General features: G+C 35.2%; 1 protein-coding gene across 1 annotated transcript in view; it reads right to left on the minus strand.

Annotated features, from left to right (window-relative positions):
- The window catches only part of LOC145768731 (uncharacterized), a 51,077-nt gene that overhangs the window by 19,828 nt on the left and 15,113 nt on the right, over window positions 1-16,136 (minus strand). The window contains exons 10-11 of the mRNA XM_082580311.1: window positions 10,505-10,595; window positions 9,450-9,553 (exon numbers count right to left, since the gene is read on the minus strand). Coding sequence (XP_082436437.1) covers window positions 9,450-9,553; window positions 10,505-10,595 — 195 coding nt within the window. The remainder of the gene's footprint in view (window positions 1-9,449; window positions 9,554-10,504; window positions 10,596-16,136) is intronic.

Genomic DNA, 16,136 nt, shown 5'->3' on the forward strand with positions numbered 1-16,136 from the left:
AAAAAATGCAGTTTTTGAATGATCAATGCAACTTTGCTACAAGCCACAAATAAATAGAAATACATAAATTTTATCGGTGGCAAGATCATGCAATTAGCAACAATAAAATCAAACAATCTAAAACTTATCGGCCATACTAAAAGATCAAAATACGGAGTCAGCAAAATCTGCATGGAAGGTAGTTAACCAAAGGGGCAGACCACCAAGACGATGGCATGACAACATTCAGACATGGACCGAACTCAATTTGACGACACTGGGCGAGCTTAACTCACGGAAGCAGATAACCCATGTTGATGCGCAATCTGCTGCAAGCAGAAGTGGCGATTGATCATATCATAAAAAATACAAAATTGATACTTTTAGATGAATAATTGAAATTGACTGTTTGCGATAGAATACATAATGTACTTGATAAGAGATGAAACTTGCCCAAGCATGTCCACTAAATAAGCTCACAATGAAAAAAAATTAACCTGTGCTTTTTGAAAAAGATTATGCGGTCACTGGCATCAACACTTCAGGAATGTAGCAGGTATGCACTCAGCATAACCAGTTCTTTTTACATTGATACAACGTCTGTAGACGCTTGTAGAAGTGCTGATATTGCTGAGTAGGTGATTCAATTTTGAATATCGAATATGGGGAATACCCTCACCGTCACGATTCAACAAACCTGTTTCCTTGTCTAACTAATCATAATTTTACACACCAAGCTGACAACACTTGTCCTTTCTACACTTATCCCAACGTCTTAGACTCTTAATGCAAAAAGAGCAAAATGATTTAAATGCATGGATTTCATCTATTCTAGGTGAAGACAAATCAGACATCCCTGTACAAATTTAACTCCTACAGTCAGTAAATGCTAAAAGAAATAAAACTAGACACAACAAAATTAATTATGCAGCAGTTGTTTTTCAGCTCTACAGCTTTAGACTCATCTTGTAACCTTTTCACAAAAATTGTCATCTCTCAGGCTGCCCTTATGAACATTGAACAGTGCAGTCACTCAAAGCTGGTATTTTATCAAATAAAAAAATGTTAATGCTGCAAGTGAATCTAACTCTAATTGGCGATTCAGAGAAACGAATCCGGAAGTGGTGATTTAAATCTTGTGCGTAACAGTTTTGTGCGTAACAACCTAAAGCTATCAGCATCAGCTACAACATTATTGTAATAACTGATCGTTGCCAATCTCAACAAGCATTGTTGAAAGCTAACAAGGTGTCTATGACTTGTTATAGTATTATCAAGTTTGATCTATCTGCTGTTTGTTGACATCAAATCAATCATTGTGATCTTGATAAATACGACTCTTCACTACGACTTGTCAGTAAAGCAAAGAAGACTGTCACTAAATGGCTACATCAATAAATATTAAACCAGGGTAACTTGATGACACAGCAGATAAAGGCATATCTTTGCTTTGTCCGAAACAATAATAAGCAATAGAAAAACGCATCTCCAACGGTTTACATATTCACAGGAAACGAACTACAATGTCGGTACCGGAAATCGCATTAAGATTTGTTTATGTAACCAGTTGACCTAACTTCTAATCTAACCTGATAACTTGTGCGATGAACTCAACATGCTGTTAGGGCTATTCACAAGCAGTTCTTATATTGTGCATTCATTTCTGACTTCATCAGGGCTGCAATAGCCTCATCCGCCATTGTACCAGATTGCTGCATGCGGTTTTACTTTTAGTTTTTTGCTTCCACGCCACACACTTTGTTATTTTATCTTCACATCATTTTGACATATGAATACGACACGCTATTAAATCACCAAAAATTGAAAATCTTTTCATTAAAGGACAGGTGACAGCTTTTGTGCTCAGCAGTCAAAACAAAGCAGGCTGCATTAAGATAATCATCTCAGCTGCTAAGCTATCTTTTTTCAACTCTTCCACAACTGCAACAGATAACCTACAAATCGAAGCACAGCTGAACCTTGCTGGTAAACATACATCGTCGGTGAACCGACAGTAACAACTGTTAAAATCTTTAACACACAGTTTATGAGCCACAAAAATACACAAACGTTAACTAACTGCTGAAAGCTCCCTTAAATGGCAAAGGAATTTGAACAATGGCATTAGAAATGCGCTTCAATAAATATAAAGGTTAATCAACCCAGCAAGGCATGATTTTATTAAACGCTGCACGTTTAACACTTCCGCTTAAATTTCCATTGTCACCATTGATTAAATATGTTCAGATGTCAAGACAAATCAACTAAATTCAGTGCTTTACACTCCGAAGCACTCTCACTGGTGTGCGTGCTCACTGCTCAGCAACCAAGAATAACATCAGCAGGGTTTAAATTTTTTTTTGTAGCATATTTTTGTGGAAATACGTAAATCAAACCACGTAGGCAATAAGTTTGCAGGAGCATCTAAAGTTCAGTTTGTTAAAATTAACATATGCTTCTATGAAAAAGTGCACGGAAATTATACAGTATACTGAACTTACAGCGAACAAGCAATTAAAAACTAGAGTTGCCAAATAAGCGGCCAACCACAATAAAGATGTGAAACGCACGCGTGAAAATGAATGAAAACACAAAAATCAATAATAAAAGGTGTTAAGATGTTAATGTTAGTACAACAGGCAATTGCAAAGACAATAACACGACGGCAAATCAGCAGATTTCGAGTACTGCAAACTGGACAGCGAAGAAACTAGAGATATGACAGCAGCTTGTTTATCTCTTAAACAACCCTTTAAACGATTTTTTGAAACAAGATAAATCCCAATTATCATGAGTAAGACATCTAGAACGTCATCACTTTTTACGAGGCAAACTAGATTGGTTACCAAACTCACAACACTGTGTACATGACACTCAATATTAAAGCAAAAATCAATAAAAATTCAACATTGACTTTTTCCATCCTGCGTTTGAGAAATAAAACCACTCAATCAGACACGAGGAAGCGAGAATATCTCTGCTAATTCAATACAGGCTGCAACAGAGTTGAGATTCTGTCCCTAACATTACACGAATGAACTTTAAATGATTATTTTTTCTGCGGAAACGTTTTTCTACTTGAAAGGACAAAAGGTTTAATTCGACGGCTGGAGCTGCAAAGGTGCTAAAACAACACAGTTCACCAAACTATATACCGGTAACCAAAGCGCTTTAACCTATTACAGGTGATCTATTTGTTCTTTATGCAAACTACACATATCGATTGCTGTCATTATATAATTATTCCACTTGGTTTTCACGCATGTGGACAAAGGGAAAAAACACCTTTCTCACAAAATGAAGAATACTTCAAAGAATATCCTATATCATTAAAAGGTGTTAAGTTAATGCTCACAGGAATATACAATGCACGCCCGAAACGAAATATCAAGGTTTTGAAAATCACTTATTTTTGTGGTGTACTCAGAATTCGGTCTTAATAATCTATAAAACAGTTGTCTGAAAAATAATAAGATAAATATAATAAAAATGTTGATCCTAACTGACGTTTTTGAGCAGAGACTTATTTCACTGCACTTCTGAAATCACTTACCTTGACTGTTCACAAAACTCTTGTATTGCAGTTGCAAGCCAAGCAACAAAGCCAGACAAAAAATTTAAAACTCTTGACAAAACCCAACGTACTATATCCACAAGCCTACACAAGACATAAATGACAATGCTGCAATCAACCGTTAACTAGCTTCTAGCTTTGTTAGTCATTTCTTTTTGACAATCGTGCAAGTGGTGAATAAACGTATAGACAACACTGCAGTAACATCACGCAGTACAAAATATATACAACGCTAATTGGTTGAGTATGAAAGTTACTTGGAACAAAAGGAAACGTGAGCAAGACATTTCGTTACATTAAAGTCTATAACGACATTTTGTATGCAACAAGACACAAATCACTGCATCGTCCGCCGTCCCTTAATTTAACTACAGAACGTGCTTTTTGCAATAACTTCAAAAATAAAACAACAAACGGGAGAAACTAAATAACTTGGAAACCAGTTTATAAAATTTCAAAATTCTCAAGCAGCGACTAAAAAGTTTCACCAAATGCCCTTTTTTTAAATATCTGCATCAACTGTGAGGAAATTTTATTACAGTTAGAACTGCATGCAGTGAAGAAAAGTCATTAGAATTTTAAACATGGTTTTAACATTTCATACAAATTCACAATTTCTGAAGGAATTTGTGAAAGTGTTAACACTTGCCGTAAGCGTCACTGTAAAAATTGCTTCATTTTTAACCGTTAAAGTCTAAATCAGTCACGTTGAACAAATGTAATAAAGCTAATTTCTTTTTTTATTTTAGCAGCCTACATTTTCAGTCGTTTCTCCAGATTGTACTGCCCTTCAAAGCACAACTTTTCAATCCAACAGACAAAACTAGACTTTCCCCGAAAAAAATCACAGACAAACTGACTTTATCGTGTTAAACAAAAATAATAAAAAATGTCATCTGCTCATCCGAATAATATATTTCACCATTGTCTTGATTGTGATGTCACAAACGTTAACCAAAAATCTAATATCGAAAAAGGATTGGACAAAAGTTTGCAAAATCTTTCAAAAGTGAATGCATTTTCAACACAAAAATTCACAAAAAGCTTAATCTGAGCTAAAAACACAAATCCTGTGCACTGAAAGCAAAGAAAATGTGGTCGTGCAAAAGTTATCCTACCCACGCATTTCAGTTTTACAAAATCAAAACTGTTTCTTAAATGCCCTTAAACGGAAAGCAAAGCTCCAGGCAAACTAAGTTTAATGATCACGATGTAAAGTTTATTTGACAACAAACACGGCAAAAAACTTTTTAAAAAATGGCAACCCTGAGTGCATTGCTCCTACTATTAATTAATCTTAAACAAACTTTTAAAAAATGTCTACAAGTTATGCTTTCCCACACACATTAATAGCTTCAATCAATTAGTTATTGAAACAAAAATACTTCATTTAAAAAAAGACTCGTTGAGTAAGGTAGTTTTGGACGTGAAAACTGCGCTGTAATATTACATAGCATCTTCTGAGCACATTCCTGAGTTAAATCCGATGGCCTTAAACCAAGATTTTAAAATGATAAAAAGTAGAAATACAAAACTGAACACGTTTTTTTTCCTTTCCTGTCATCCATAAACACCTGGCTTTACATTTTTAAGCAGTTTTTAAAACTGCTTATTAAAGCGTGATAAATATTCAGCTCGCCTATCTCTTAATATGTTATAATCTGTGAAGAGATTAAAGAGCAAACTTCAGAACAGCTGACTAAAATTCAATGTAATTGTGACATCAAATTACAGTCTGCTGTAAAATCGAACAACCATTGTGCAAGCCACTCAGCATTTAAATTTTTAGGACTGCTAGGTCCCAGACAGCAAATCAACCGTTTTTTACATTGTTTTAACGTCTGCAGACCGTAAAAAATGGTTATTTACTGTCTGGGGTGTGTGGTCATACGTTACATAAACGTAACACAAAATTATAAACAAAAACCACATCCATTGTTTCTCACCTACACGGAAAGCTTACGATGTTATTTCTAGTTCAGATGTTTGCCAGCTAGTAAAACCTATCTTTTTTTACAACGATTCAAAATTTGCAGACGTTGAATCAATGCAAAAACTATGAATTTATTGAATTGAAAAGGGCAAGACACCTTCTCAGTCAATTAAACAAATCAAAAAAGGGTTCCAGCCAAAGAACTGAAGCACCGCAATTCACAATGAAGTTATTAGTCTGATCATAAAAAAACAAAACTTTTCATGAGTTAAACTACAACTGTCATCATACAGCTTCAAATTTTATTGACAAAGCAAGTATGTGCGGGGTACGCACTCTATCGAACTTTGCGAATTGCCTTCTCAAGAGAAAGCAATGAAATAACAACAGCTGTAAGCCCTGTGCCGATACCGAAGAACCATAATAGGAAGGGATTTTATAACTGCACTTTAGTGAGAGACACTTTGACCACAATTGCAATCATGATAATCAAACGTTGTAAAATGATGAACTTACATAAACCTGATAAGTTCAAACAACACTAAACAGCAGTCTACAGCAGTGCATTTTGTTATATATGACTCCTGGGCTTGAAATTAATGCTCAGGTGGTTTTCAAAGATATTTTTTCTAGCTAAAAAAAACTTTTTGTCCCATTCAAATTATTGTAAATATATTAATGACAAATAACAAACTTAAAAATTTCATAAAATACCATCAATCACTTGAAATACTATCATCAATAAATTCAGCGACCTGCTTTGAAGTTTTTTTTTATTTTCCGTTGTAAAACTGTACTCGAAACTGACCACTGTCTATTTGGACATTGGCGACATAGTTACTGAGCTTTTCACAAAACTTTAACGATTTCGTCAACACAGGTAGGCTGCTGCCACTCGCTGTCTACTTCACTAAGAACTAAAACTTATGATAGACGATGTCAAACAAGAACAAAGCCTTTCTGGATATTTCTTTTATCGAAATTGCCCTCTGGAAACTTTTAATCACGCTTGGTTTAACATAAGCTTTTACATCCGACCACTAACTAGACTTAACCACTAATGTCTTCTGCGATCTTGTGCTACAAGCCAGAGAGTCCTATGTTATTGAACCTTAGCGATACAGTTTGCCTTCCTACATCTACACAAATTACTATCCTCAGCACCAGAAAAACAAACACTCCCAAACATCGAAAAAATGGCAAATCAGTATTTTTTCAAGTTTTAAATAACGCGTTTTGCTGAAAAGATCATTTTTTCATTCAGTGTTGTGATTTGATGTCTGGTTTGCATAGCAAAGTGGAGAGAGCACTGAAACGGCACTCGAAAGGGCGCCGGTTCGACACCGCTCAAGAGCATGTAACTGTGTCATTGGCAGAACAGAAGGAGGACAGGAAGATTGGCTTCCTTGCCTCCCCGTCCAATTAATCTAAATCTTCAACCACCGGGCGAAAGCCTGGATATGACAAAAAACTGTCTGGGTTTAGAGGTAGGCCCCTTCCTTCTAAGCTACCATCACAAATCAATCCTCCAAAACCAACACCGGTCGCTAAGCAATTAAACTGAATATAAATCGTAGCGTTCAAAGACGGAAAGAGCAAAATTATTTATTGTTGTTTGCTCGACATTGTTACACTCGTTGCCACTAGCAACAATGACGTAACACTCTTTTATGCTAATGATAAATTCAATTATATTGTAAATTATTTAATGGCGTACATAATAACAGTGGCTGCTTCAACTCTGTAACATCAGATCTGATTTGAGTCGTGTCCTTGACTATTGGAGAGCTTTTAGAATAGCGATTTCAGCTGTTCAGTTCTTTTTTACAAAATTTCAACGTATGCAAATGTTGAAGCCATGTAAAAAAACAAATAATTTGACGACTAGGAAGGCATAATAGAACAGACACAGACAACAACTTTGAGGGTAAAGCGTTGTTTTTGTCAACAACTTTGATAGAACATAGAACAATGCAGGATGCAGTTTGTAAAGTTTGATTGATCTTTAATTGAAGAGCTGCCCGGTAGTCCTCAATGCCAGACTGATCCCTTTATTTTATCAACTAAATCTGATACAATTTCAGGTTGAGTGCAACCAGATGTATTTTTCATGGATGTTTAGGACATACAAGATAAACCTACTTAGTACGTTTCGTTATAAAATCTTTACAGAAATACTCACACTTCTTCAAAATAGACTCGTCAGAACACCTTTAGAAAATTCAAAACGCTTGAACTGATGATACTGATGAGGATGTTTAGAATTGCTCTACAATCGTTTATTCAGCCACTGTACACATTTCCACTAGGTATGATATTGCGGTGAGACTGTAGCAATCCACAATCTCAATAAAATAAAAAACAATAAAATCCAATAAAAAACTGAACTGACAGCACACCACTAGCAAACAGTTTTATTTACATCGATTCAACGTAGAACACATGTAAAAAAATGACTGATTTACTAGCTGGGACTGGGATCTGAAATTCCCAATGCCCCAAGCTACAACCATGCCGCTTTTAAAAGATAGCAACTCACTCGCTGCGCTTTACCAATGTAGACAATAAACAAATCATTGAAGTGTCACACTACCAAACCCGCCCTTGCACAACAATCAACAAGCTCACCATCATCATATCACGTCATTTCAAAGTAATTTAAACACAGTTTTTTTGTAATGTGCTATACCTTAAACAAACTGTTGCACCTTTAGCATTGCTGCACAACCTTTATTTACAGAAGACGGAAAAACTGCTTTTACTGTTTTTCTTTATAGTTTTTACAAAGTTAACCCAGCACCCTTTCGACAGCAAATTTTGTAAACATATCTGTCGTTGGGCACCAAGAATCGGGAGCGAAATGAGTCAATTCTTGCTGAAACAGGTTTTCCTTCAAAGATTAAATCAAAAAATGCTATTTTCATCAAATCTTCTTCAAAGTACATGAAATAAATGTAAAACAATAGGAAAGCTTGCCTAGAAGAACTCTGGGAGTCTATATGTCCTTATCGCTACACACGACTGATGTATAAACAACACCCTTCTCAAAAGCGACTGTCAGACAGAATGAAGAATCAAGATAACGAGGCCCGATTGAAGGGTGGGAGTCAAATTACATTACCAGTGAATCCGACAAAAACACATACGATTCACTGGCTTTCTTTAGTAAGCTTTCTCTGAGGTTTTAAACAAATTCAAAAGGTATTTTTAACCAACTTGAAATAATCAGTCTGAAGATTCAACCAAACACCGACGCGTGAAATCTTGCTTTTCAAATTCAAATCAAGACCCCACTGGAATCAACTCGCAATTTCTGAGTTAATTTCACACTGATCAATATCTAATGACCATTACAGAGAAGATCCAAAAAACAATCCGCCGCATAATGAAGGTGGAGACAAAGTTGATTAATAATTGTTTTTAACCTCACAAACCAAGCCAGAAAACGAGTTTCACAATAAGATACTTTCCTTTACATGCTTTGTTTCGTTGGTTTTTCATAGTCATATGTTATTTTTTATGAAATATCTTACACTTGCCAATGCAAAATTAAAAGCCTTTTAACTGACTTGGACCGTGCCAACAGAGCACTCAACAGTTCAGCAATGCATCGTCTTGATTACACTTTCAAAACGGTCTTCACCCTTTTTTGCCAACCACAAATTACGAATGACCCAGCCCTTCTTTGCATTGATTCAACGCTTGAAGACATTGATTCGGCAAACGTTGAATCAGTGCGAAAAGGACTGACTTTCAGGCTAGGGCGGCACAGCTCATAAATTATTACAGTGATACAAACGTCAGATTATGTCATCATGAAGATACCTAGACAACAAATCAACCATTTTTTACATTGATTCAACGTCTGTAAAAATGTCTGCAGACCGTAAATCAATGCAAAAAAACGGTTGATTTGCTGTCTGGGATACTTTGAACAGGAAAGCAAACAAAATATGCACTCACGTTTGGTCATGCATGAGTTGTTGTGCGTTTGTGACATCATCACCAGTGATTGGCTGCGTCATGCATCGACGACCACGTTTTTTTCTTCGAGCAGAAATTTTTTTCTACATATTTCAAAACAAAAAAAATTCAGTAAATCTTCAAGAAAAACTGAAAAATTTTCAACTTTTTCTTTATCACTGCAGTACGACACTTTTTGTGCTTTGCTGTTGAGATAGTCAGGCAGCTCAACTTCAGAAAATGACTTGAAATCAAAGCTTTTCCACTCAATGTATCTAATGGCAAAACGTACACCTAAGGATGTTCAGTATTTAAAAAACGCACAGATTTCCTTATAAAACAAATTGGTGGGTGAATTTACCTTTACAAAGCTGACAAAAGGTTGTCTGTGATATATTCAATAATTCAAAGCATAACTTTATTACAAATTACTTGGTTTGGCTCAAAACCTGAACACTGCTATCAACGCCTAACAACAGTGGAGCGACTTTTCTAAACTACGATTTGATACGCAGGTAAACAGCTGAGAAGCTGAGCATTGCAAGATCAAAAGAAAGCGTAAAATAATGAAAACAATTAGATGTGCATTATATTTTTGGTCGTTTAATTTTGTGGTTTCAGCAGTTTTCGGGTTTTGTGGCCGTGCTAGCGACAGAAATACCACTTATTACCCACATAACTATTCAAGTGCGTTTTAAATCCTTGACACCTTTTCCAGCTCATTGGCTCACTTGCATATCGCTTATCATAGCTTGTATTCTTATTTTCATCCAGAACACGTTAAAGATGGAAAATAAATGATATTTACATTTATTGAAAATAAAAATAATGAAAGCAACGTTTGAAAATCACAATTACTTTCGCATATCAGCCCCATTGTTGCAGAAAAGCTAAATTTTATCCATTCAGTCATTCATTCTTACACAACTAACTTTTTATTTGAGTTCATCAGGTGGTAACTTTTGCATCATTTAAATGTTAAAAGAACAAAGAACATCGACAAAACCAAAAACTATTGAAGATACAATACCGTAGTGTTGTTAATCAATATGTACCTGAATGTTTGATTTACGTGCAGGCGACTTGATAACTTCTGGTTGATGTGAAGGCGGTTCCAGTGCATCATCTTCTGTAGGGATATCGACACTGAAAAGCACATCACACGCTATGAACAGCAAATAAAATAATGTTTATCAAAACTGTGTGCGAAAACACGGCTTTTTTCAGACAGAAGATCAACCGTTTTTTACGCTGATTCAACGTCTAGTTGATTTGCTAACTGGATAGTGACTTTTGTAAATTTGTATCTCTGACAAGCACTACGTGAGCTATATTAAAATTGAAAAGGTATGTACTTGTCTAATATTGCGCAGTTGAAAATTCTTGATTTAAGCTATCAGCATTTTTATCATTGTATAAGTATCAAAATAGCCATCTTCAGAAAAAAATTCGGAACAAAAATGCTGGAAGAATACTAGTGTGGCTTGCCTACCAGTCGGTCATTTGCGTTTGTATACTTTGTTAGGTCTGAAGTGTACATCTGTATATTGTACGAAAAAGAATACAAAACAGAAATAATGCTCAACTTCTCACTGTTCAGAAAACACACTAATGCTCACAACGAACTCAAACATGTTACCTGTTCGAAAATTTAATTGCAACATTCATAATGGTTGACAATAACACTCTTGATGCGCAGAATAGAGCAATAATCCTGTGGTCAGTCTTAGTCTATTTAAAAAGATGAATACAACTCATTTCACAGACTATTACTACAACTAGCACACTTGCTTCAGCGCATTTCCAGTAATGGGATTTCGTTTTCGTACGGAACTTCAGCTGCAAAGGCTACTGTTATTACAGGCTAACTAAACCAAGTGCAAACCCACTTCTCTCTTGACAAAACAATCACTTGAAAATCAAATCAGCTGAATATGAATATGTCTGTCGGAAAAACGCAACTTTTTTAAGCTCATAATTCTAACTTTTTAATGAGAAAAAAATCGTTGTGCCTCAGCATTGAATGAAAATCAACATCTGGCCACTTTCTCTACGCAAACATGACTTCGTTGAGCGCAGGTGAATGAACGAATTCAGCTTTTCCTGCATATACTGTCAGCTTTTATCAGGTCAGCTTGATGCATGGTTACATAATTCAAACGAAAAAATGTCAACATTTAAGTGCTAAAAACTCAGGAAGTGGACTTTTAATAATTCATTTCACCAAATATCCATCCATTCAGCGACGGAAAGTAGAATGCCATTGGAAAACGCAACCTTGACTCTTGAACACAAGCTTAACGCTGTAGTTTAGCCAACATAAAAGATCAGAACGTAGTAAAGAAAAAAAACTCAGCCGACAAACCAGTCAATTTTTGCATTGACTTAACATCTTTAGACGTATCAATAAAGAAAAATTACTGACTTTCTGGTTGACAATTTACACTAGTAACCATTTACTTCCAGCCTGTGTCTATAGACTTAGAGTTGAAACTATGGTACTATGGTAATAATTGACCGAAAACTACCACAAATAGAAAAGATAGCCCTCTGAAGAGACAGAACTGGGTTAGACAAATGACATAAGCTTCCGACCATAGTTTAACTATTGAAAACAATGAAACGGAAACTCATAGGCAAAGGGGGTAGAGGATGATTCTTTGAGTAAGTTTTATGGAGCCAGACGTTGAATTTACATAAATGAGCAAAAAAGAACTTCACACAGTTTGCAGTCATGCCTTAGAAAGCAATAACAAATTGTACACAAAGTTGCGGATATGTATGGATGTGGGGCAAGTAGGAAAGTAAATGAGTTTGCAGAAGGTTGTTTGTTGAATATGCTTGCATCACCTACGCCTATCGTATACATATATAAATGCATTATAAAAAATATTGTGTGCTTTATCGTGAATAGGGTTGTACCGAAAACTAAGGGATTCAATTCATTTCTTTTGTTTTGTGTGGTGAATTAATATGAGGTCGCATCCACTAGTGCAACTTGGTTTCATACGCTAGTGGTATAAACGCACAATTTTTTAGAGAGTTATGTCATTTTAGCGGTAAAATAATTGTGTAACATGGGTAGAAAACCGTGTGCATTCAGAGAATTCGCAGGGCTTTGAAAAACATATTGGCTGGTCACATCACATTACGTCACGGCGACAATATTCGAGCTAATTATGAAGATTTGTGTTCACGGTTCTGCTTAACCGAGTTTTAAAAAATGAAGATGGAAACATAATGCAATTTTCTTTTTCTACCAGCTTCCATGCTATTGTTTCAGAGCGCAACACCATCGAATGTTTCATACAGGACAGAATGCAGCGATGTGGAGTAGACGGATTACTCACTGCTGCCACCTAGCGAATGGTTAATTTCACGGTGTGTGTGTGTGCAAAAAAAATGATTGCACAAGCACAGAAGTAGAGCTGGTAATACTTAAAATAGCTGTTGACTGTTATTTCTCACGCTGGCGACGTTGTACCACCAATTGTGGGAAAGTAAAACCAAAAATGCTGCTTTGCTTTTAAAACTAAAACTTGAATAGCTGCAAAATTGTTGGGACCCTGATAACCTGAAAAGGCTTCAAATTAAATATCGAAAAAAATTAATACAAAAAGGCTATTTTTTTATCCTTTATCACAAAGGGCCATAGACAAACTCTGATTATTTTCCATGTAGTGTCAGGTGTCTATTTTAACGAAAGCATAACTATAGACTACCTTTGAATATTAAAAATATAGACATTTAAAATTTAAATTTAAGCAATTTAAAATTAAAACTTCAAACTAACATTTCATGATAAAACTAAAAACAAAATAAAAAAAATTCATGACTTTTTGTTCTTAAAAAGAACATGGTTGTATTAATACGTGTATATACAAATAACTATCGTTAGTAAAAATCAAGCTTTTTCACTCGGTTTTGAGTACACGTTAAGATAAATTAAACAGGTGAAGTTTTACTGAAGTGAGACGCCGTTGTACCATCTTGCACTAACCCTGCCATCTGACTAAATCTAAAAACAAACCGTGATTTGCAATCCGCATTCGAGTTTATTGAACATTCAACATCCAATTATAATAATCAAATACAGCATAATAATAACGTTGGTGAATAGCGAAATGGTGTGAAGCAAGCAGGTATTGATTTCATCGAAGCAAGTTCTGAGAATTAAAAGTGAGCTTTTTACGTTGTTTCAACGTTTGTTGAAATTGAAGCAACATGAAGAGAAACTTTTCAATCGCATAGAAACAAAAAAGTAACAACTTGGACGGTTAAGAAAAAGGTGAATAAGCCAAGTTTGTTCTTTCTCATAATTTAATGTTAACGAGTGAAAATCGAAATTCTTGTTGAACATGAATATTGAACAATCACAGACAACACGACTCGTAAAATTAGTTTCTTTTTATAATGATTTAACATCAGGAGATGCTGAATTAATGTAAGTAGGACGGATTTTTTAAACTAGGAAGTGTCACCTAAAGCGTTGTGTGTCCGCTTGTGCGAATTCAAGAAAGCGGTTTCGGAAAAAAAAAAAACACACAATACAAAATGCAACCGAAACCTTCATGAATACGACAAATTTGTTGCTATTTGTTTGTGAATTGCTTGGAGGCCTACCTCCGTTCTGCTCTGCAAAGATGGCAATTTGCAGAGTGTTCGCATCAAAATTATTTCAATAAATCTAGTTTTGACAGCTTAAACTTAACTGCGTACATCACAATGCAAAGGAAAAATTGCAAGCCTTCAGAAATTATCCACAACACCGATCAGGCCGAACGTTGGCAGGCCAAGGCTCATCTCAATTTACTTTCCTTTTTTCCGTAATTTTTTTTTTTAATTTGAAAACTACTTTGAGAAACGAAAGTGCAGTGTGGGAGTGTGACATCGAAAACACACAAAAAAAGTTATAGGTGAGGTACAGTCTAACTGTGTTATCCTGTCCTACTAAAAATTACGTCTTTTTGCATTAATTCAACCAATTGGTTAGCAGGGATTCAGAGCTTGCATAAAAAGTAAACACGCAGTCAGAAATCTTGCGCCAGAAGCAGGTAGTAAAGTTTTACAACAAGCAAGTTATTACAGTTTTCAAGAGCCTCATAATACAGTAAAAATAGTGTAAACGTTAAACAACTAGTGGACGAGACAATAAAAGATTACACTTTGAAATAAACACAATGTTAATGTTTCTTTGATATGTTGGTGAGATTGTGTAAGCTGCTTTGAATTTAAATATTACCAGTGGCGGTAGGAAGTGATGAAGAACATAACACAAAAATAGCTTTGCAACACAGCACGCATTTCAATGTGTATATGGAACTTTACGTTTGAAAAAAGTTTAACGTACAAAAGTTTACGTAACGTAAAAATTTCCGTTACAAATTCATCAACGTGATTTACTAAAATTGCACAGTGAAGCTATTACGCGAGCTTCAAAAAATTTTTGCATTGCAGTTAGCTGAAATTTTAACCAGCCAAAAATCATTTTTTACATTGATTTCACATCTACGGACGCTGAATTAAGGTAAACAAATGAAATGGTGAATGAGCACAAAGAAACATCGTACAATAGGTAGTTTCAAACAAAAACTGGATAAAAATAACCAATAGAAATGTTAGCTCTGTTTCATTTACCAAATTAGGGATCTACTTATTGTTCGTTCTTACTTTCCCTATGGTACACTTTTATGTGAACAGAAAATATTTGATCACAAAAAGACATATAACAATAACACTTTTATTTCTCAAGATTGGAAAAACGTGTGTTTACACATTTCTCATTTGAAGTAGAAATTTATCTTCAGTTAGGAGTGTCACTGCTACATACAAACAAACACCTATAGCTTAAAGAAGTGTTGAAAAGTTAAAAGATCTTTTAAAAAAACGTCCAGTGATGTACATTTCCCTGACAGCAAAATCCGTCTGCAAACGTTGAATCAATGCAAAAATGACGGATTTTGCTGTCTGGGTTTGTCAACCACAACAGAGACAAGCTGGTAAAATTTCACAGCAATTGCTAACAACCATGCGCTACAAGAACACTTTTTTGGCAACGAGTGTGAGAAACAATGGAAACTAGTTCAAAAAGATTTTGCCAATAAAAAGTTTTGAAATTTCAAGACAGCAAATCAGTCCCCTTTTTTTTTTGATTCAACGTCTACTCTATAGGTGCTGAATTCAACGTAAAAAAGGATTAATTTGCTAGCTAAGCAAATCTCAAAATGATCACGCTGATTCAACAAAAATGATCGAAAATTTAATGAAAACAATTAATCTAAGCTCAATTTTTAGAAAAAATCATTGATTTGAGTAAATGATTGTTTTTTTGCCCATACAATCTCATACGTTGAATCACTGTAAAAAGGGTTTTCTGGCTGAAAAATGATTGTTTTTCACTCACACAATTTACATTGCAGATACGTGCGTCTATGAAGTCTTTGCACACCGCGCAAAAACGAGCCTTTTATTTCCTTGATTGCCTTGTTTCTTGGTGGTGAGATTCAAAGTTTACAACAATGTGAGAAGCGATGAAGTAAAACAATGGTTTTACGTTGACAAGATATTGCGTCATAGTTTTAATGTAGCACTTTATCCAAACCTTCATTAAAAATTCCACCATAGTTTCGTATTTTGTGTAAAATTCCATGACATCATCAAGCATGGTTAAAAAGCTTGTCAATGACG

Source organism: Aplidium turbinatum, chromosome 4, assembly GCF_918807975.1.
Source record: "Aplidium turbinatum chromosome 4, kaAplTurb1.1, whole genome shotgun sequence".
NCBI lineage: Eukaryota > Metazoa > Chordata > Ascidiacea > Aplousobranchia > Polyclinidae > Aplidium > Aplidium turbinatum.